At 37.3% G+C, this 21,858-nt stretch overlaps 1 protein-coding gene across 1 annotated transcript in view; it reads right to left on the reverse strand.

Annotated features, from left to right (window-relative positions):
- Positions 1–21,858, reverse strand: part of TRPM6 (transient receptor potential cation channel subfamily M member 6) — a 63,011-nt gene that overhangs the window by 21,454 nt on the left and 19,699 nt on the right. Inside the window, exons 14-28 of the mRNA XM_072360396.1 lie at positions 21,629–21,739; positions 20,391–20,671; positions 19,913–20,141; positions 19,255–19,410; positions 18,498–18,632; positions 17,232–17,360; positions 14,255–14,506; positions 13,172–13,346; positions 11,848–11,962; positions 10,111–10,310; positions 7,014–7,146; positions 4,372–5,513; positions 3,540–3,652; positions 2,420–2,546; positions 1,446–1,543 (exon numbers count right to left, since the gene is read on the reverse strand). Coding sequence (XP_072216497.1) covers positions 1,446–1,543; positions 2,420–2,546; positions 3,540–3,652; positions 4,372–5,513; positions 7,014–7,146; positions 10,111–10,310; positions 11,848–11,962; positions 13,172–13,346; positions 14,255–14,506; positions 17,232–17,360; positions 18,498–18,632; positions 19,255–19,410; positions 19,913–20,141; positions 20,391–20,671; positions 21,629–21,739 — 3,396 coding nt within the window. The remainder of the gene's footprint in view (positions 1–1,445; positions 1,544–2,419; positions 2,547–3,539; positions 3,653–4,371; positions 5,514–7,013; positions 7,147–10,110; positions 10,311–11,847; positions 11,963–13,171; positions 13,347–14,254; positions 14,507–17,231; positions 17,361–18,497; positions 18,633–19,254; positions 19,411–19,912; positions 20,142–20,390; positions 20,672–21,628; positions 21,740–21,858) is intronic.

A 21,858-nucleotide genomic window follows, 5' to 3' on the forward strand; every position in this document is an offset into this window, starting at 1 on the left:
TAAACTCCCATTTTCATTTTTATTTTTTAATTTCAGAATTCACTTGTTTTCTTCTCACAGATTGTTTGCAGATGAAAAAATCTTTAACAAAATAGAAAAATTCACTCAAATCCCTGCTTTGTTTCCTGTTACACATCAGGAAGGATTTCTGAACTGCTACTGTTCAATAAGTAATGCTGAAAGGAGTTGTTTTAGGGAAAATTAATTAGTTTAAAATATATCTTTACCCAAAATGAAAAGATAGACACAGCAATATCATGACATCTCAGTGACATATGTGTATAAACACAACCCAGAAAGTACTTAAAAGGAGGCGTACAGATTAAGTAGTTTTGGAGACTACGCCTTAAATGAATAAATAATTTGAAATTAGTGCTCTTGAAGTGACTAGTTTCAGCCTAACTCTGATCCCACTGTAATCAGTGGATTTTATTTCTGAGGGCTTTAAAAATCCCTCCCTTGAGTTTTACCCAAGAAAGCTTAGTTCAGGTTCTACAGAACACACAATCAGCAAACTTATTTCTACTTTTATCTCTAACTCACCCACAAAGAACTGCTGTTGTTGGTTTTTTTGTTTGATTCAAGCTCTCTTCCCAAGCATTTAGGATTCAAATTTTATACCACTTAGAGATCTGAAACTATTCTCATTCCTGTTTTAAAAAAACAACTTACACTACTGACAGTGAAAAATAAGCTAAACTGTTGGATATTATTGTTTTAACAACTGAGTGCTAAAAGTAAAACAGGCAAGAATGGATGCTGTTGAAAAGGAAGAGGAAAGGACTACTTCACAGTTCCTTTTCTCAATTTATTCTTCGATAAATTCCTTTCATACCTTTGAGATACCCCTGTGGAACCTGACAACAATCTTCAGGACATGTAAATTGGTCTAGATTGACTAAAGTCAGTAGACATTTAGGTTTGTTACATTACGGAGTTGCAAATTAATTCTGATAAAATATGAGATACAGTGTTATAAACCACAGATTATACACACTCCAACCTTTGCAACCATTGTAAATATTCAACTCACATTTTATGGGAAACAACTGTATGATAAAGAGCCACCTAGCTAACTTTTCAAAAATCATATCACTGTGCTGACCAATTCCTTTCACATGTTGAAGACCAAGTTCTGCACTCGTTCACTGTCTAGCAAGATACTGAAACACACTTCATTTCTGACCACTTTCTTCATACTCAAACTACTCTGTAATTCAATAATTTAATATCCTACCTCAGTAACATTCACAGACTGTTAGCAGCTCTTAAATTATTTATATAGTTGCACATATGCACTGTGCCAACATACAAGAAAGTTTCTCATATCTAAAGAGGCATTTCATGACAAACAACCTACACTGGCAAGCCCATGGAAATCAGTAGAGCTACCCTGGGTGGTTAACAGAAAACTATGGACTGGGATGTATAATCTTAGGTCTTACCTCTCGAGAATGCCTGAGGTAATCACAGAATGGTATGGTATGCCTATGGATGTCTTGATTTTTCATTTTCTGGTGCATGTAACTGAGATATTCCAAACCTAGCCAAAAGAGCAAGTATCAGCTATTTCTAGAGTGTGAATGAATATCTCTAAAGCTACAAACCTATGCAGTGCTATAAAATAAACACCCCCATACCATCTTGCCCTAGCACATGTGTTAAAGGTTATGAAAGCAATAGTATAATTTCATAGGGTTAAAAATATTTCCATTCTATGTCAGCAGACTTCTGAGGAGTGCAGCCCTTCTCAGGCCATGCTGTGCTGAGTCACAGTGTTCCCTTGCATCTCTCCCAGCAGCCTGCAGGATAGAACTATAGAGCTGCACACTGCAAAGCTTAAAGATAAAATAGTCTATGTAAGGATTTCTTAGAATGAAAGAACTGGAGAACTGTTAAATGAAGAAGAATGCAATTCCCTTTACATTTCAGCAGAGATGATGAAGAATTCATTTATTCACTTTAGAGGAGGCATTTCAGAGCAATGAGTAATGAATAATGCATTCAGAGAATCTGCCAACAGATACAGTATCACAGCACTGTCTGTGAGTGTGTATGCCCTGAAAAATTCATCAGAGCTTATTTGCACAGTAAGCCAGAATGCCATTTCAAAAGATACTACAGGAAAGCAGACAAGGATATAATTCTCCCTGCCTCCCACTTATTCCTGGGAATTACATTAGTACTCTACTATTTCCCATGCAGGAAAGGTAACAGTCCGAGAAAGACACAGCTGACCTTTCATCCCTTTTTCCTCTGACATAACATAATAAGTAACAAGTCATGCATGCCTGGAATCTAATTCTGTAAAATTTATGCCAGAAGACGAATGCAGAGGATGACACTTGGAGTCTGTGAATTTTTTACTTCTACATTTTCTGTGCTTTCCTGAATTTTACTATCTACAGATATGACATACTTAGCTGACTGAAATTAGACACAGTGAGCCAGTTCTTCCTCTGTTTTTCTTCTCCATCCCAGAGCCCAGACTCTGTAGGCTCTGAGCTCACTTGGGTGTTCTGGGGACAACCATCCACTCTAATCACCTGGTAAGACACAGACAAAACAAAATTTGATTTACAGAATGACTATCACCACTGCATTTCTTCTGATATCTGTGCCTTTCTAGGCATTACTGAAATGCCAGTGACTGAACTGGTTCCCAACTGACAGAAGTTTTCCCATATTTGTTAGAAGCTGCAGAAGTTACATTGGTCTTGTCAAGTAAATATTACTGCAAGATCTGATATTGTAGGTTTTCAAATCAAACTTCAAAGTCCCTCAGAACACCCTAAGAGACAACTAGGTCTCAACATTCAAGTCTCAGCTCTGTTGCTCATTTGAGCATCTTATATAAACAAATCAGTCTTCATCTTTCATATCATTAAATAGGAGTAACTCTTTTTAGATGACAAACATGCTGAGAATCTCCTTAGAAATACCTATATATACTTAGAAATACTTATATATATATATATGTATGTATGTATATGTATATATGTATATGTATATGTGTATATATACACACATACAGTTATGAAAGCTGTCCCATAATTACGACACAGTCAGTTTGTGATCTACAATGAGGGATACACAGTTGATGAATTCAGAGAAAACCCTGTAGAACCCTTAAACATAAGTGAGAACAATAGGAGGCCAGTAGCATACAGACACCACTTCTTCAGTCTGTTCTAGATCCTGGGAATTCTCCCCATGTGATTCTGTCTGCTACAGTGCAAAGGATAATTCCTTTCTGTGTGAAAAACTCTTGATCCACTATTTGGCAAAATCTACGAGTTTAATCACTTTTTAAAACTGAAATCCCACACATTCTAACAAAAGGGAGATTAAACCATTACCAGACAGGAAAAAAAAAAAAAAAAGAGGATTTCCCCATTTCTGTGCAGCATTTTCACCATACTTTTCACCAAAACATTTTCAGTTAACCTATACTTAGTCCTACACTACATTGCAGAACTGCTCTTACTGAATGAAAAAGACAGCTATGGGATATGTGCTTCTCTTCCATCTACACATACCGGCACCTGAAGGGGTTTTTGATCCTTCTTTTCTCTCCCAGACTTTCTGTCTCTGTTTTGCTGTTTTGCTTTTGTTTCCCCACTGTGGTGTAGCTCACAAGATGGTAAAGACTCTGTGGGAAAGAATCAAAAAAACATCATTAAGCTACAGAGCCTTTGTTTACAAAGGGACGATCTGATAAGACTGAGAGTTGGCAGATCTCCAAAGCAAGCTGAGAAAGACTTGTGACATCCAAAGATAATACTCACGAAATTTATGCAGTTCGGTGCAAAGATGGTCACCATCATAAGACAGAAAACAGCAAATGTTATCTATAATCTCATTGCGTTTATACTTAGAAGCAGAATCTGCGATATTTAAGCTGTCGGTAAGAAAACTTGGCTGTGGATAGGGAGGATTTTAAGCCTGCAATAGAAGTGCATACCTATTCATTCTCAACAAAAACTTCGGACTTATGATAATGTCAACACATCTATTAGGGATTCTGTAATTTCTTTTGTTTTCTGTAACTCTTATATCACTTCACCTGGGCAGGAAACTACCCAAGAGCAGTACAGTTCCTCTGACACAACAACTGTGTAGGTAAAGCTGTGAGATGTGGAAAATCAGGTTGAGAGTGTTTTGTGGCTGACACCATGGTGCTGCCCAGCTCAGATATCATGCACACTTTAGAATTCCCCCACATCAGTGATTCCCAGCACAAAGAACTTGAATGAATAACTGTTTGCTTACTACCCTCAACTACAGCTGAGGTGCCAAAGAGACACTTTTTAATAACATCTTGAGTTTCTCAACAAAAGATACTGTAGAGGTATAGCATTTTATTATTACCACTTATGGCCTTGAAGGTTTTCCCTCTTCTTGCTTTTTTATGTGATGGTAAGCTGTTGCTCCTGCAGAAACTCCACTGCTTCCAGAGTGGGCTGAGCCAGGAGGTGCTGTGTTTCAGTTTATTCTCAGAGACGATGACACTGTGCTGTGAGCTGTCGGAGTTATAGAAGGACTTGGATTCTTTTATCTGTATGTTCGTGGGAGGTCTACCTGTACAACTACAGTCACACTTAAAGGTGGAATGTATGCACAGGTCCTTCTTGTGTTTCTTCCTTGAGCTGAAAACCCCTTTTTCATCACCTTCAGAGAATCCCCAGTTCACATAACCACCTTCAGTTTCTTCCCTGTCATCACAGTAGGGTGCTGCATTTTCTCTGACTTCAAGTGATGTCTGGAGACTGAGAGAATGATCAGCATCTGTGGCATTAGTCTTTTTTGATGGCAGATGAATAATAAAGTCTCTCTGGCTCCACTGACAATCTTCTGGCTCTTTTTCTACAAGGCTGATGCTCTGCAGGTTTTGCTGCACAGCAATGCTGTTTTGCAGTCCATCACTGAATATATCTTCCTGGTACTTGGTAGGAGTGCTTGAAAAGGACAAGTTTAAGGTGATGGTGTCAGAGAAAGGTGCTCGCTGGTGACTGGGAGGAACTAGCAAAAATTGTCCATGTCTGGGGGATGACTTAGCCTCAGAGGACACACCTGAAGTAAGTGTACCATCACTTTCTATTTCTATCTTCTGAGAAATGTCTTCTACCAACTTGTCACTCTCCGTCCTCAGTATGTGGTCTTTACATTCTGATGGCCACTGACTCCTCAACAAGCTCCGTAAGAGCGAGGGTGGCATGCTGTAATAGTGATACTTTTTGTCATATAAACATTCTAGACTGCTCAGAGTCTTGGAATAGAGAACATTGCTCCAACTGTGGGGCAGCTTTCTACAGGATCTATGTTTTTTGTCAGTCAGTAAGGCTTCTTCCACCTGCAGTGTGTCTACAGCTGAAAGCACTTTCAGGATGTCCACTGTCAAAGCAGACAGGTCTTGCAAATGTCCCAGCTGGCTGTCCAAGGAGAGTAAAGATTCCTTGATATAAAATACCTTCTCATACACTTCTTTCAACTGAAGAAACATTTCCTCCACTCTAGATGGAAAAAATAAGTGATACTTAAAATATCTTAACTTCAGTTTACCAGACAGTTAACGCATTAATACATTTCTACTAATCCCCATATAATGATATAGAACCACTAACCATGGACAAGAGGACAAAGCTTTAGAAATGGTGCGTTGCAAGTGTAAATGCTGTAAAAATAAATATAAAATCAGTACAGTATTTCTTGTTAGTCAGTTACCTTTCAGGACATGATTTAGCAATTAGGGCAGCATGGTTAGGTCATTATTGGAATCTATCTTTTCCAACCTGAGTGATTCTATTATTCATGCTACATTTCCATTTCTCATTCATTGTTCCATTTCTCAAATACTGTAAAACGCCAGGAAAATGGTTCTCTCAACAACTTGTACAGCCTTTTGGAACATATTTTGTACATTTGATGATATCAGTTATCTTTAAGAAAAAAAACAGCTGTAAAAGAAGCAAAGCCTTTATAATGGTCTTCAAATTTCCAGTGAACCACACAAGAACTTCTTGGCCTGATACAGTATCTTTTTAACCAATTCGTTATCTTTACATCTGTTAAAGAAACTCTGTCTGGTACTCTGTCATTGAGACAACAAAGAACCATCTACAGGCAATGAGCAAAAGGAGATTTTCTTTGTCACTGAATAACTAGGAGATGCAGTATTCAACCAAAAGCTCAAGAAAACTGATTACCAACTGAGGTACAGCTCATGGGGAGCCCCCTCAGCAGTGGCCCTGGGCAGAGCTGTAGCCCATGTGGAGTAAGAGGGCTGGGGAAGCAGCCACTCCTGAATGATAGGCCCCATGGTCCAGAGCCATGTTGGAGCAGTGCTCAGAGAGCTGTAGGAAGCCCATCTGGGATCAGATCAGGGAGGACAGCATACAGAGGGAGAGACATCGCATGGAGCAGTGGAAGTGAGTGACTATGAGAGAGTGGTTGATGAAGAACCACTATAGAATCACAACAGCACCCATATCACTTCTCTGTCTGGAAGAGAAAGAGGTAGAAGATAGTGGATGTGGGACAAGGTGTTTTTAGTTTGATTTTAGTTTCTCACTGCTCTAGTCTGTTAGTCATAAGCAATAAATTATATTAATCACCCTACGCTGAATCTGTTTTGCCCATAATTGTAACTGGTGTGCAATCTTTCTGTCCTTATCACTTGAGCCCTTTATATAGTGCTTTCTACCCTCACTCTTTTGAGGAGGGGAAGTGGTGAGAGAGAGGTGTGGCTGCCAGTCACCATAAAACCACATTAATGTATAAAACCCATTAATTGCCTGCACGCTCTACGAATATGCAGAGATACAGTTATGTCAGCAAGGCTTCCCAGCCAGGCACACCATTTAGTTCAAACAGAAAAGTTACATTTCCATCAAATTAGCAGGGTCTACACGTGCCTCTCATTTTCATAATGGCCATAACCTCCTAAAAAATCATCACAAGTCTTTTTATAGAACAAATGTATACAAAGAGCAAAAATGTATAGCAAAACACACCTTTCTGTTGTCACACGAATCCTTTCGCTGTCACTGGAACTCAAGCTTTCATTCTTCTCATGAAAATATTTTTCTACACATTGTTCCTCAAAGTCATGGAGTTTCTTCAACTCATCATCACTCAGGTACAGCTCTGAATAAAGTAGAAGTCAGTAAGAAGTATGGTGACAAATGCAACTGCTTAAAAGTGTCCATGAGAAAAGAAAACTGTCAAAACAGATTTCCTTCCCCTCCTTTGACAACAGACCTGATTCCATGGAATCTGGCATTATGAAAAAGTTCAAACATGCCAAATACACATAAGCGTGTTTTTTATCTTCAGTTTGGCAGAGAACAAAACCCTACTGACAAGAATTCCATTGTATTGCCTTTTAAAGACTCAGTATTACATACTGACTGTTCACAAACTCACAGAATCACAAAACTTAAATAGAAGTATGTAAGACTTATGAACATATTACTGCAATTTGGTCCAGGAACTCATTAAGGAACATACCTTTGACATAGTATTTCTCAGGTAATATTTTATGTGAAGGCTTTTTTCACTTTATTTTACACTTTATTTCACTTTTACTTTCTGAGAGAATGGATCAATTATAAGTCAGTATGAAGAAATGCACATGAAGGAGAGCAACTTAACCAAATTTCATGTCTTCCAAGCTTCTTTCAGATTTTCTTTTTAAACATCAGAGTTCCCACTGTGCTTGAAAGAAATTGTCTATGCCAAGCAACATGGTTGTGTTTGTAACAGGTCTATACAGCAGTAACAAACAGCATCCCACGGGAGCACCACACCATGTTCTGAGTGACACTGGATCACCCGCTAAACTCCTTTTGCCTCAGACCTCTTTGTAACCTTGCTTCAAAGATTTCGCCTTCTCTATGTGGAATTTTCATTGATTTTCCACAGGGTGGCACTGGATCCTCATTGCTAAAAGAAATTGTTTAATCACACCAAAAATTTAAGTGCAAGGAAGTTGTCAAGCAATACACAGGCATATAGAAAAAGGAATACAAGAACATACAAATGGGAAAAAATTCACTTTCTGAGAAAAGTGTTGGCAAGATATGAGCTTCTATCCAAGGACTTCTGAATGTGCTAAGCAGACTTCAAGTTTTCCTGATGCCTAATGTACCTTGCAAGCAAGAAACTCACTGTGTTCTGTCAGCAACTTACACTAAACTTCCATATAAAAAGAGTAGTGATACTTCAAAAGCAGGCTGATGCATTCATCCATGAAGGAGCTGAGCCGAGGAGCAGCAGTAAAGCTACTTCAGCACTGATTAGTTAAACTCACTTTTGAAACCTGTAAATCTGTAAATTTTGGAATCTGTGAGGCAGATATCTTCAGTTTCACGTTCAGTAGGGAAAATCCTGAATGAATTGTAACCCAAGAAGGGTCTGATCAGATCAGTTATTAGGTATCAATAACATTCTCTGCTGCATAAAGCACTAAGCTGTGTATATGCAAAAACATTCCCTATGATTAGATTTGGTTACAGATACCACCTTCTCCATCTTCTCATTCCCGTGCTTGTCCCTCCATTCACCAGGCCACACTGCTGAGTACTTGTACCCCATCTTGACATTCTCAGTGACTCTCAGTACCTCAATTCCTCTATGACTATGCCTGTTCCTGACAGAGTTTCTAGATACAGTGGGACAAAAGGAGCCAGCTTCGTCATGAAGAGGCATTAGGAAGGACCTGGTTACAGAGAAGTCCATGTTGGGAAAGGTGAAGGGGACAAGCTTAAACTCCAGTGGTGAGCCAATGCACAAAAAGGCTGGAAGGCAGTGAGGAGATAGAAGGATTCTGTGCTGTCTTACAACATCCATCACTGAATCTCCTCTTACTCAGGCTTTACAGAGTTCTCACATTCCATATTAACTTTCCATTTCCATAGGAGGCAACAACTGTGAAGTACTACACGGGTTCTTGTTCTGGACATTATTCTTCATGTTGCTATCCACAACAAACTGATGTCTGCACATTAACAACAAGACTTAAACTTAACATAATTATAACATAGCATAATTATACTACACTGTGCATGATCAAAGATCTAGCAAGCTGAAGTTTCCTTCTATTAACCCTATTTCCCCAAATACTCAGATAATCTAGAAGGATGCTTCCCTTATAGCTCTTCCACATCTACAAAGAAGTTTTGTTACACAATGCAGAAATATGTCCTCAAATGCCAGGTATCACATCCCCAGTTGCTGCCATGGAAGGCAAGAATGAATTCCTCACACATGCAATGCACTCTATAAGAAGTCAACGAGTGAGTCACTTGCTGAATCACCTTTTATGAGCTGCTATCACCTCTCACTTCAAAATACCCTAAACTAACTTAAATACATGATTCTCATTATAAGAGGAATTGAGAGCAGAAATCTTATCCCACTCACTGGCTTTTCACTTAAACTTTATGAACCACAAACCCCAACTACCTAAGCTCTAGAAAAAGAAAGTGTGAAAACATAATGGTATATGGAGGATACATGGGGAAAAAGTCATTGGACGTTATTAGAAGAATAAATACATGGTTATCAAAAGCATTTGTAACCTTGGGAAATCAAAAAGGAATTGATAGTCTTTTTAGAATAAATGTGCAAAAATGTAGGCTTCCAGTATTGTTTCTTTAAAAATGGGGTCATTCTATACTACAGAAAAAGTAAGCATCGTGTTATTTCACCTGTGAGTTGTGATATATCTATGCTGTTCTAGAAGGATAGGTCTGCAATATCTTCTTGCCAATTATAGGCCATCTGTAATTAAAATAGCTATGACTGAGCACAAAGAAAGTTAAAACTGAGAGTCAGAGCCTAAGTTCTTCACTGTTACTATATATATTACATCTTAACAGATGCACAGTAAGTGAGCAAAGCAAAAGACAAATTAAAAGAAACACATTCCCCTAGTCACTTTTTTCCTACAAATCCTGTCATAGGTACACTAAATTCTGGTTTGCAAATGAAAACAGCCACTGGCCTGGAAAATCTCTTTCTTGGAAAACTGAGCTACAAAGTGATGTGAGGCTGGCAAAATATTCTTTATAAGCTATTTTTGCTGGCCCTTTGATTAGCTCTGCTTACTCAGTCCAACGTCACCTTCCTCTTGATCAGACTCATTTGAGGGTTGATGGCGGAAGATGCGGTTTATCAGAAGTCCAATGTGGCTGAGAAGAATGAAAGGTGGAGGCAGCCATGGCTTCTCATGGTAGGTCATAATGTAGCGGTATCGGTTGTACTTCCAGAGCTTGTTCGATATGGATTTCAAATCATAATAAACATTACTGAGAAGACATAAAGGGGTAAGGAAGGTAAAACATTTCTGTGAGGAACCTTCTGAATACAGCACAAGATGCTTGTCTAAAGATCTGATGTGACACAAAAGTCTCATTCCTCCAGTGAAGTAAATCAGCTTAGCAACTTTCATTTAACAAAGCAGCAGCATGTGCCTGCAGCTACAGCACAGAGAATGAGATATTCAAAGCTGCCTAACAAATTGGGAGATCCAATTCCCATTCACATTAATGGGAACTGGGCAAAAAAATATCCCTGAAGTGTCTTTGAAATCTCAACCAGATTATTTAAACTGTAATACGTAGCCAACATGGGAATTCTACATTGTCTGCCTCTTTGGACTGGATTAAGTACACGAGTTAAGCTAAGGGAAAAGTGTTAACAATATTTCTGCTGCCTTTTTAGTGCACTCCTCCTACAACAAAATATGTACTTTTAGAGGCAGCTACATAAGCAATTCTTCTGTGAGGTACTCTTTGGAATAGTGATATCACTAAAAATGCTTTTTCTGTTGCACAGAGCATTCTCTGCACTATGACTGATTCATGTACAGGAAAGCAACATTGTGGCCTCTGGCACTTCGATTTCAGTTGCACTGTCAAACTAAACACTCAATATATTTTCACAAAAACATAAGCTTTGCTTTTGGGAGCGTAATTAAATATATTGCTCACACTCGTTACTGGTCCCACTTCTGAAACAATCAAATCACTAAGCAGAAGGTTTAGTATATCATCATTGCTAAAGGTTCAAATCTAGAAATAATTCAAATTACAATTCCACAACTGTGTATTAAAGAAAAAAAATTAATGCCTTGCCATAATTTAAAGAAAGGGATTTCTAATTGGAAGTGGGAATAGAATGAGTTTTGATCATTCAGTTTTCCTGAATATTAATCACTACACGTCTAGTTTAGAAACTTTTTCAACCTACATCTGACTTCCCCAGAAATGTTATAATTCTAGAAAAGAAAAAATTAATAACTCGGGTTACACTGTTCTTTACTAATATTGACACAGAACTTGATCCGCTTCAATATCCGCTTGCCAAAACTCAAAAGGTTAGAATCACTATGAAGATATTAATAAAAGCCTCCTACTCTGGCAGCAGATAGTTCAAAGCACTATAGTTAGATTTCAGATCTGGATCACAGTAAATTGCATGGAACAACAGGAATTTTCAAACTTCCTAAAGGAAGAGCATGTTCCTTCAAGGTCATTACTCCCTTCCCTTATTATCTGCTAATTTAAATCTTGCGCCACCTTGTAAGGAAAATTATATAGGCTGTCAGTGCAACAAACGCAATTTTTAAGAACAAAGGACAAATTATTTCAGAGTTGAATTAAAGTTGCTTATTTGCCAAGTAGAGCTGTCCACTGTCAGATTCTGTTCAAACCATAAAACAGACAACAGAGTAGTGTTGGAAGAATGTCTATTAACTGTTTTTGTTTCATTTGGGGGTATTTTGTTTTGTTTTGGATGTTTTTGTGTCTGTTTGTTTTTTCAGTAATATAACAAGGTACCTACTTAAAGAAAGCAATGAGTAAGTTGACCATGATGATGTACTGCACAAAGAGGTAGACAGCTTGAAGGAACGGTGTGAGGAAGGAACCAGGAGGGCAGTCTTGATTGGTTTCGCAGACTGAAAGGGAAGGACATACACCATTAGCAAGGAAACTAAAGGAGAGAACAGCATGGGCATATGCTGCTCATTTGCCTCAGGAAAAAAAATAGTCTGTCCTTGGTAACAAATGAATTCATGTGCGAATGTACATGTGGCTATGGATATTTTTGATATTTTAGAGTAACTAAGAGATCCCTCCTAATTTGTTTGTTTGTTTGTTTGTTTTGAACTGTCAAAATAAAAGTTTCCCAATGTGTATAATTTTTAGTCAAATTAACCTCTGAAAAAATTTAAAAACACATTTATAACACAGCAGCCCTAAACTCAGGAGACACTTCACAGAAAACAGGTTCATTAGAGAAATCATCTCTGAAGTTTCAAACTTTAAAAAGCTTAGTATTACTAAGTGATCAAATGAATTAAATAGTGAAGATTAGTGGTGCACTTTTATTAAAAGTATTTTGACTTACACAACCAAGACACATATCTGTCATGTGACTGTTCCAGCAATGATAACAGATGTTGCATCTTTAATTATTTAAAAGAAGCAAGCCTAAGATGAACTATTTATCTTAAATATCTATTTCTATTTGTGTACTTTCCTTTCTATTTCAAAGACTATTTTATTTGCACCCATCACTTAGAAGAAGGATAAGAGTGCTTTCAGTCTATCATACTGAAAAGTCTACTGGGGTGACTGGTTCTTCTCCCTTACTGAATCAAGGTCAAAGTCAATATATCATCTTTTCTATTCATTTAATCTATTTATTTTTATGCTTAACTAGTTGATCTGCTTAAGAAGGATACCAGGTAACTCTTACCATGGTGAAAAAACATTTTCCATTATTTTCTTTCCTTTCTTCTTTCCCCTTTATTCTACTTCTCCTTAAGGCAACTTTGCAATCTTTTCTCCAAAAGATCAGCAGCTTTTGACTATCCTAATCACAAACTCACTTAACTGTCAAATACACTCATCAAGACTTAGCTTATTATTAGTCCCTAAGTGCTTTGCTCTGAGCCTTGTAATATTTTTCATTTCAAAAGTTAAATTTGAAAATTTTAAAGTTTAATCTTCATTTTATACAAATAAACAAATATTCTCATCTTTAATCAAGCAATTTTAAAAATTAATGCTATACATATCTTGGAATCAAAACCATTTGACAAGGAACAGATCCAATATGAGGTCAAATCTAAGAGTCCAAAGAGAACATTTAAACTACCTACCATCTATTTCTCCAGCATAGACCTCACCAAACATCATCCAGTAGGGCTGAAATACAATATCTCGTGCCAGAGTCCAAGAAGGAGGTTCTTCTGGTGAAAGGATTGCCTTTCGCGAGACTCCAAAACTCAGAAGAACTATGGCCATCATGACCACAATATAGAACATATTTGCTGTCTAGGCATTTGAGAATTATCAGTGTTAATTATATGTAAACTTTTATACATATATATATATATATACATATATATACATTTTAAGGAAGATTATCAGTTACTGCTTTTACAAACTGGAATACAATAACAAGATCAACAATCTAATACATTGCAGGAAATAAAAATATTTTCTAGAGGTTATAATCATTCTGGACTAAAAAGGCCACAGGTCCTACTTGCTGTTCAAATATTTCTTAAGATCTTAAGTAAGATTTGAAAAATGCAGAGGCCTTGTGATGGTGCTTTTCTTCCATGGTATCATTTTCCAAACTGACAGTAAGGAAGAAATGATTTTGACTTCTAACACTGAATCAGAATTACTATGCAAGACAGAATGTAAAAATATTAATCAGATAGTTCGTAATATCTGTGGGAAATTACAGTGGGAATCTGCATATGTCCCTCAAGACTAGTCAACAGTTCAGCAGCAGTTCAGATACCAAAAGAGAAAAAAAATTAACTTTGATCTCAGAGAAATTTTGCCAACTAAAAATGGAGTATAATTATTTGAATCAAAATGTAAAATAATAATAAGGCAGTTTCCAAGAGCTAGGGGAATTATCTATAGTAATGAGCCTATCTCCAAGACATGGTAATTTTTCTTCCTCCTACTATCAGACTGGATTAGAAACTCAACTCAAATACAACCCTTCTCTAAGAACTAAATGAAAAAGGCTTTTGTGAATAAACTGAAATCTGATTATTGCCAAGTCACAAACAGAAAGAATCATGGCAGTTTCAGGTAACACATTCACTGTGAGTTATTAGGTAACATCTTTGACTATTGCTCTTTTCTGACACTGCTATCCTTAAAGCTATCTCAGTAGATGTCATGAGTACAAGAAAATTGTTCCATAGTATAATACTTACCATTTTCCCAATCATCGTCAAATATGGGCCAGCATGCTGATTCACAGCAAAAAGATCAAGGAGCCGGGCATACCAAAATATTATATCCAAGCAGTAAAGTAGCCGCCCTGCTGTTTGAACAGGGGGCTGAGACCAGCGCAAGCCAAAACCAATCATAAACAGGATGATAGCTAAAGTATCAGTAAAATTCCAGTATTCATAAATCCACACCTTCACTTTCTGGTGGAATTTTCCAGGCTCGGAGATAAACACCTGAATAGAATGTGGTAGAATGTGAGGAGCAGAAATCCATGAAAATCACATTCTTTAACTTTCTCTGTCTAAACTGTTTCATGATGTTTGGAAATCTATCTTTTTTTCCCCCCTCTTTTCTCTGTTTTTTGCAGGCCCACATACTATATAATGTAGTTCAATCCTCATTGAGGTTCAGATTTAATCTGAAGTATCATATCACTCAAATATGCCAATACAAATAAGATAGTTATTCCTAATGAACAGTAAACTCTAAGCTTGTACTGAGACACTGAAGAGCATGTTCCTCAGCAGAAAGCAGCAAGCAGTAGAAAACCATTTATCATGTTTATCATTATAAATTAATTAGTATTTTCTAGAGAGATAGTTATGACCTGCAACAGACCTTTCAAAACCCCACAGTCATGGAAAAGTATCAATCTGACCTTGATGGGAAAACAATTAATTCCTCTTTTTTTGGACCAAAAATACAAAGTAAGATCCTTGGATTACACCAAGGACGCACTAAAAAACAGAGTGCTGGCAACTAGCAAGGTAAAGAATGAAGTGTTTGCTCCTTGAACTGTGAGGTGCCCCAAAGGGATTTTAAGCTTCACTGAGCAAATGTGTGAAGTGGAATCTTTGGGAGGCTGTAAATAAAATCTCTGCACACTGAATGAGTGAGACTAATAATGCAGTGCTATGTAAGATCATACTGATAAGTACCAAGTGAAGGAAAGATTGTTAAACATTATGCCCATATCCTGCAATAATTTATGCATTTGAACATATTCATGTAAGCAAGTGATCCTACTCAATTCAACTGGAGAAACTCACGTGAGAAACAAGGATCAGGGTTTAAGGCTTTAATCGTTGTTTGATACAATCTAGAGAAATGGAGGCTTGTAGTTATTAGATGGTAAGTTAGACACATCACCCTACAAAGACTCTGACAGTTGGCCACAACTAGTACATGAACAAAAAAAATCAGGAAGAAATGAATTTCAAAGTGTTTAATGAATTTTAATGCAAGAAAAAAAGAGCTGGTGTTTCCACTGCCCCACTATCAGCACAGTGCAACAACACAACAGTGATCTTCAAAGTTCTTGACACTTCATATTCTTTTTCCTTTTTTTTCTTCAGTTATACAATCCTTGTACAGATTTTTTTCAGTTTTATCTCATGCAGCCATAAAAATACTACATTCTTCCCTACTTCAACTTACTCATAGTATTCCTGATTAGCTTTAAAATTCTTCACATCTTTCACACTGATGTCTGAGTTACCTGTTGTAACAAAGTCATTCAGAACGGTGAATGCTTTGTTCCAGATTTTTCCTTCTAAAAGCCACATAAACTACACATAAACTACTAGTGCTGTTGATTATGCCCAAGTCAATTGCGCACTGAAGATATGTCTGAGCATATTAAAAAAACTGAAGAAATATATCTGCATTTGTCCATTGGTCTGGGGTATAAGGTATGTTCCAAAACTCAGATAAAGACATCTGAAATTGAAAAAAAGAAAGAGAAAAGAAAGAAAGAAAGAGAGAAAGAAAGAGAGAAAGAAAGAGAGAAAGAAAGAGAGAAAGAGAGAAAGAGAGAAAGAAAGAAAGAAAGAAAGAAAGAAAGAAAGAAAGAAAGAAAGAAAGAAAGAAAGAAAGAAAGAAAGAAAGAAAGAAAGAAAGAAAGAAAGAAAGAAAGAAAGAAAGAAAGAAAGAAAGAAAGAAAGAAAGAAAGAAAGAAAGAAAGAAAGAAAGAAAGAAAGAAAGAAGTTGGATTCACAGAAGCATAAGGTTCCCTAGAACCTGCACATGAAAGTTTTTGAATATCTCCAGAGGAGACTCCACAGTCTCCCTGAGCAGCTTGTTTCAGTGCTCTGTCATCCACAAAGTAAAGAATTTCTTTTTCATGTTCAGATGGAAATTCCTGCGTTCCAGTCTGTGCCCACTGCATCTTGTTCTGTTGCTGAGCACCATCAGAAAGACCATGGTCTTTCCCTCTCAGTCTCCTCCAGGCTAAATAGTCCCACATCCCTTACCCATTCCTCATACAAGAGATGCTCCATGCCTCTAAACATTTTTTACACCACTCCACTGGACTCTCTCCTGTCTCCCTCAATGGGGGAGCCTGGATACACTTCTCCAGATGTGGCCTCACCATGGCAGAGTATAAGGGGTGGATAAACTCCTTCAAACTGCTGGCCACACTTTTCATAATGCACCCCAGGATACCACTGGTTTTCTTGTCCACAAGGGACACTGCTGCCTCATCAGGACACCTAGGTCCCTCCCCACAGAGCTCCCTTCCAGCAGATCAGCCCCCAGCGTACACTGATGCACACAAGTCAGTTGGACTTGGTGGAAATACTTAGATTATTCTACATATCACTTTTGATAACACATCCAAAGTTATATCTTTTGACAAATTTCATATTCATTATGGGAAACCTAGTGATCTAGTTCTCTACTCTGGGGCTCAAAATCCCAGTTTTGGCACAATTATTTTCAAGAAAGCTTCACAATACAGTGACTTAAGGACAAGTTTTAAGATCTATTTTGAAAGCACAAGTACTGATCTTTCTATTGAAAATACATAAATAACAGAAATAAAATACCCTATGCAAGTCTTTCTTCCACTAAATTCCCTTCAAGGGAGAATTTGAGATTTGGCATTCTCTAGACAGTTTTATTTTGTTGTTTAAAATATATTCTTTATATAAGGGAAGTGTTGAAATAAAAGCTTACCTCTCTGACTTTTTCAATGGCAGTGCTGAAAATATAAATAATAACAAGCCACTCCTGCACACTTGGTCTTGGTTCCATTTTCACTAACACAGTGTAAGTAAAGAGCATAAGAAAGGCCATGTATGCCATCTAAAAAACAATCATGTAAATAATACAGATGCATGAAAACCTCCAACAAATTTCTGCAGACATACCAACAAATTATTACCCTGAGTATAACCAAATACACTTTGAATATAATATACTCAAACAACGGGAGCACTTCAATATTTTTGAACCCAGCTCTTCAAAGTATTTTTATGAGGAAACCCTTAAACATCAGCAAACTTGTGCTTTGGTGCACAAAAGACGGAAACAAGATAAACTACTGCAGTGCAAATTCACGTAGGCCCCAGCCACACAATATGAAATAATAGACTATTATCTATCTTTCTAATTCTCTACCTATCTTTCTGTCTAAATATTAACTATTTGCACACTGTTACTTGAATATAAAGGCACTGCTACATTGCCATCCTGACCATAAGTAGGACCAAGTAACCATTCTCAAAGCCATCTGAATCACAACTGGTTAATAAGTGCCTTCCAAAACACAAAAAGAACAAAGTCAATGGCAAACATATTTTAAAGGTATCAAACCATGCAATAACTATGTCTGAGATTAAAACCATATAAAGTAGTTGACTGTTAAAGAATTAACAGTTTACATAAACAGTAGCCTGACCTTAGAGACAGGTTGATCTTAAATATCCTAAGTTCTACTGATACAGGGTTAGTAACTTAAACTGATTTAATTAACTCATATAGCATAAAATGAAAATTTATTCAATAAATGCTCTATAGCAAATGATTGTTTCTAGATTAATTTTCACTGCTTCAAGGAAGAGTTTCTAATAAAGAGGTAAAAATATTTGTGATAGTCTATGCATTTGAAGTCATTTTCAAATTTATCTCTACGTTGGCAATTACACACTGTAAAAAAGCTCTGCTTCACTTTTTCTTTCTTCTTTTTTTTTTTTTTTTTCTTTTTTCTTGATGGGTATGCTGTTTCTTTGCTTTTTTAATAGCAGCTATATGATTTTAGCTGAAAAGATTTTCATGTAATTGCAAGATTGCAAGAGAAATATTCACATCTTTTGCCACTCCCCACCACCACTTAGTGACTGTAAATCCATGCTGGGCAAAGAACAAGAACAAGTGAAATCAAGTAGTATTTGAGAAATCAGAGAAGAATTTTGGCAATCAAGTTTCTGTGCAATGACCCACCGTGTGAAACCAGAACTTGACAATCGGTGCATTGTAGAACTCATAGATTTTTCTAGTGCCAGACAGGTTTCCTTGTCCATCATCTATTTGTCTTTCATCTGACGACTGAGCTACCTTCTCCACATCACAATCTTTCTTTAAAAGGAAAGAACATTTTAGAAGTAAGAAAGCATAGTCTATGACAGCAAAGGTTGTGCTATGTTAGCAGAACACACAAATGTTTAAGTTTTGTTCAGAATCTGTAAAAAATGACTCTAACTTGATTTTACCTCGTTAAAACCATCTCACCACTTTTCTACTACAAATATGTTTCAGTGTTTGCTTTTTTGACTACAGGCAGCAGACAGGTAGAGATCAGCAGACATAAACCTGCTTCTGTCTCTGACACACGTTCCTCCTTCAGCAAGTCACTTATCCCCCTCTACCTCTAAAACACAGGCAAGTAGCAACTTTCAATTTGCCTTAAGAGTGTTGGCTAGAAACCAGTTAGACTCAAGAGACTGAAAAGTAGAGATACCCATGAATAAGAAGAGTAATGGCATAATTGAGTGACAGTTATAACCTCTATATTCCTGTGAGGTGATTTTCTCCATGTGATCAGTGCAGGACAGATTAAGTGACTTGCCAAAGTTCCATTCAGGTTCTGCTCAAACAAGGACCCAGAGTCCTACTTGAGAATCTGGTCCCAGTGTTTCCAGCTGAATGCTCCTCCCTCAGTCAACAAACAGACACAAATGACTGCTTATCACAGACTAACCAGAGACAAGACATCTTTAGTGCTAGCTGGGCTCTGATCACCATGGTACCATGTGAACTGGTGGAAGTCTTGAGACTGAGGCACATGAGACATTTCTGCCTTGCTTTTAAACTCCAGCATCAAGATAGTGGGAGGTAGGAGAATACTTATGATGACCTAAAAGAAGAACACAGGAAATTAATTCAGCAGTGATAGCATAGTCCTGAGGTCTAAGTCTGCTATGCATAGTGATAGCAAAGAAGCAGAGCTACTCCATGGCCTGGGAAGGAGTCACTGCCACAGGAATTGCCACATCACACTCTTTTTCACTCTGTGAAGAACTGTGTTGCTCTAGGTTCTCTGTCAGAGAACCAGCAATGCAGTGTAGTGGGAGGGGGTGGGGTGGGATCAGAGGGTGATAAGGAAAATGGGAACAGAGAAAACCCAGAATATGCATTCAACTACTACCCCCCAGCTTGCTACTGCAAAGAAGTAAAACCTAAGCAAATACTGTCCTCCCTTCCCCTGTCTTTCTCTTCTTTCTTAGATGTGCACAGTCCAATCCATGCTCAAGCATACCTGCATGAAGCTACATTAGACTATTTCATAACCACACTGACATCTATAAAGCATCTGAGCAGCATATAAATGCTCAGGAAGTTAAAGTAAGTGATGTTACCTTAAACCAGGAGTTCTTACGCATCTTCAGACGTCCCATCCACATATCAGTCAGCAGCATCTGTGTACAAGTATGAGACACAAAAGGCCGAAGGCCCACAGACACTGCTAGTTTTAAGCAGGTTGAGTTACTCCAGTTTTTCAGTTCATACGTCAACAACTTCATGGCCATTTGTTCATTTTGTTTGAATGCTTTCTCCAGTATATCTAAAGCAAGCTGTCCAAATTCCCTAGAACAGAAAAGAATTAACAGTCACAATAAGAAGGACCTGTCAAAACTAAGAATCACTACTGCAAATTGTTCCATTAACTAAAGTTCAGTGAAAAATCACAGTATGTCTTCTCCCATTGTTTACACTGCTTTATCAACATATGTAGTAAAAAAATAATTTTGGGGGTAAATATTTTACACTCCACAGTCTGCAGCATCACTAATCTTACATACTCCCACTGGATTAAGAAAAAGGGAGAACTCATACTTTGAGTACTTCTTAAGTTCTTCTGAAGTGTCATCCACCATGTTGCTCTGTTTTGCTTCATGTGCCATTGCCCTGTAGAGTTTACAAGCCACAACTGCTTTGACCATGGCTTCCTCTCCATGTTGCCAGAAGAACATTGCCATCTTCTGCCTTCTCATTAACACTGCCCAAACCAGGAGATCATTATAGGGGTACATAAAACCAGATGACTCATAGCTCTCTGCAAATTTTATATTCTCTTTTGACTTCTTCTTAGACTTATGGAAACCAGTTGATTTTTCCTATAAATTTATTAAGAAAGAAAAATAATAATAATAATGAAAAATCACAAATCTCTGTGAATGGTTGAGGCTCACATAAAGAAAACTGCAAGCAAACCTAAATTGCAAATAGCAAAGTGGTTTTTGCATATATCTAAGACATAAACCATAGCTAATATTATAATCAGATTACTTGTGCTAAGAAGGTATAACATCTGCAGAGGAAAAACACTCCTTGCTCTGTACCCTTGCCATTTACTGCCATCCCTTTGTCATCAGTCCCTGAAACACCAAGATACTACTTTCACTCTCTTGTACTTGCATCACGACAAGAGAAAAAGCAATAGGAGAATCAAATATACATAAAGGACTTAAAATAGTTGAACATACTTTTTACTGTCTACCACACATTTAGCATAGATTTTCTACACATTCCTATCTGGGTATTTCTCTATGAAAGGCAAAGAAAGTCTTGCTAAAGCAGGTTCATTTTGGCTCAGACAAGTTCTAATAAAGCCAATTAAACTCATTCAACTTTATGGTTACGTATTAGATACGTAATACGTATGTGGTGACATTCACTCTTTTAACATTCTTTTCTTGATAGAAAACATTGTTGCCATTTTCAAGATATCATAACTGTATCTCTTCTTAGTGCAGCTATTTTAATAAGCAATCCTGAGAAAACATGGGGAAAATCAGAACATTCCTATTGCAACTTCCAAATATGAAGGCTTTCAGCCACAACTGAAGTTCAGTGTTCACTTTGGTGAATAAAAGCCCTATCCAGAACTGGACTGAAGTCACAAAGTATCATGGGAGGAGTCCATCACTTTATGAACAATGGGCAATAAAACCTTATATGAAACAAACAAACAAACAAAAAACAGCCTGCAAGTATATGTCTCAAACAAATCTTTCAGAAAACTGATTAGTAGACTAATCAGTTCTAAGATCAGTTCAGAACAATTACATTACCTTGCATTTGTAAGGCTGTGCTGTTCTGAAGAACTGAGAATGTAAGGTATTTTCAGGAGATCCCATTCTGCTACCCATCTGATTACTCTGATGAAGGGAATGAGATAGGTTCTGTGAAAAGCTGGAGAGCACTCTCTAGATGCAAACGCAAAACACAAAACATCAAATTAGGGATGAAGTTTTCCTGTATTTAACACCAGTTTTGATGGTACCTCTGAGTTATTCAGAGA

This window comes from Excalfactoria chinensis, chromosome Z (genome assembly GCF_039878825.1).
Source record: "Excalfactoria chinensis isolate bCotChi1 chromosome Z, bCotChi1.hap2, whole genome shotgun sequence".
Classification (NCBI taxonomy): Eukaryota; Metazoa; Chordata; class Aves; order Galliformes; family Phasianidae; genus Excalfactoria; species Excalfactoria chinensis.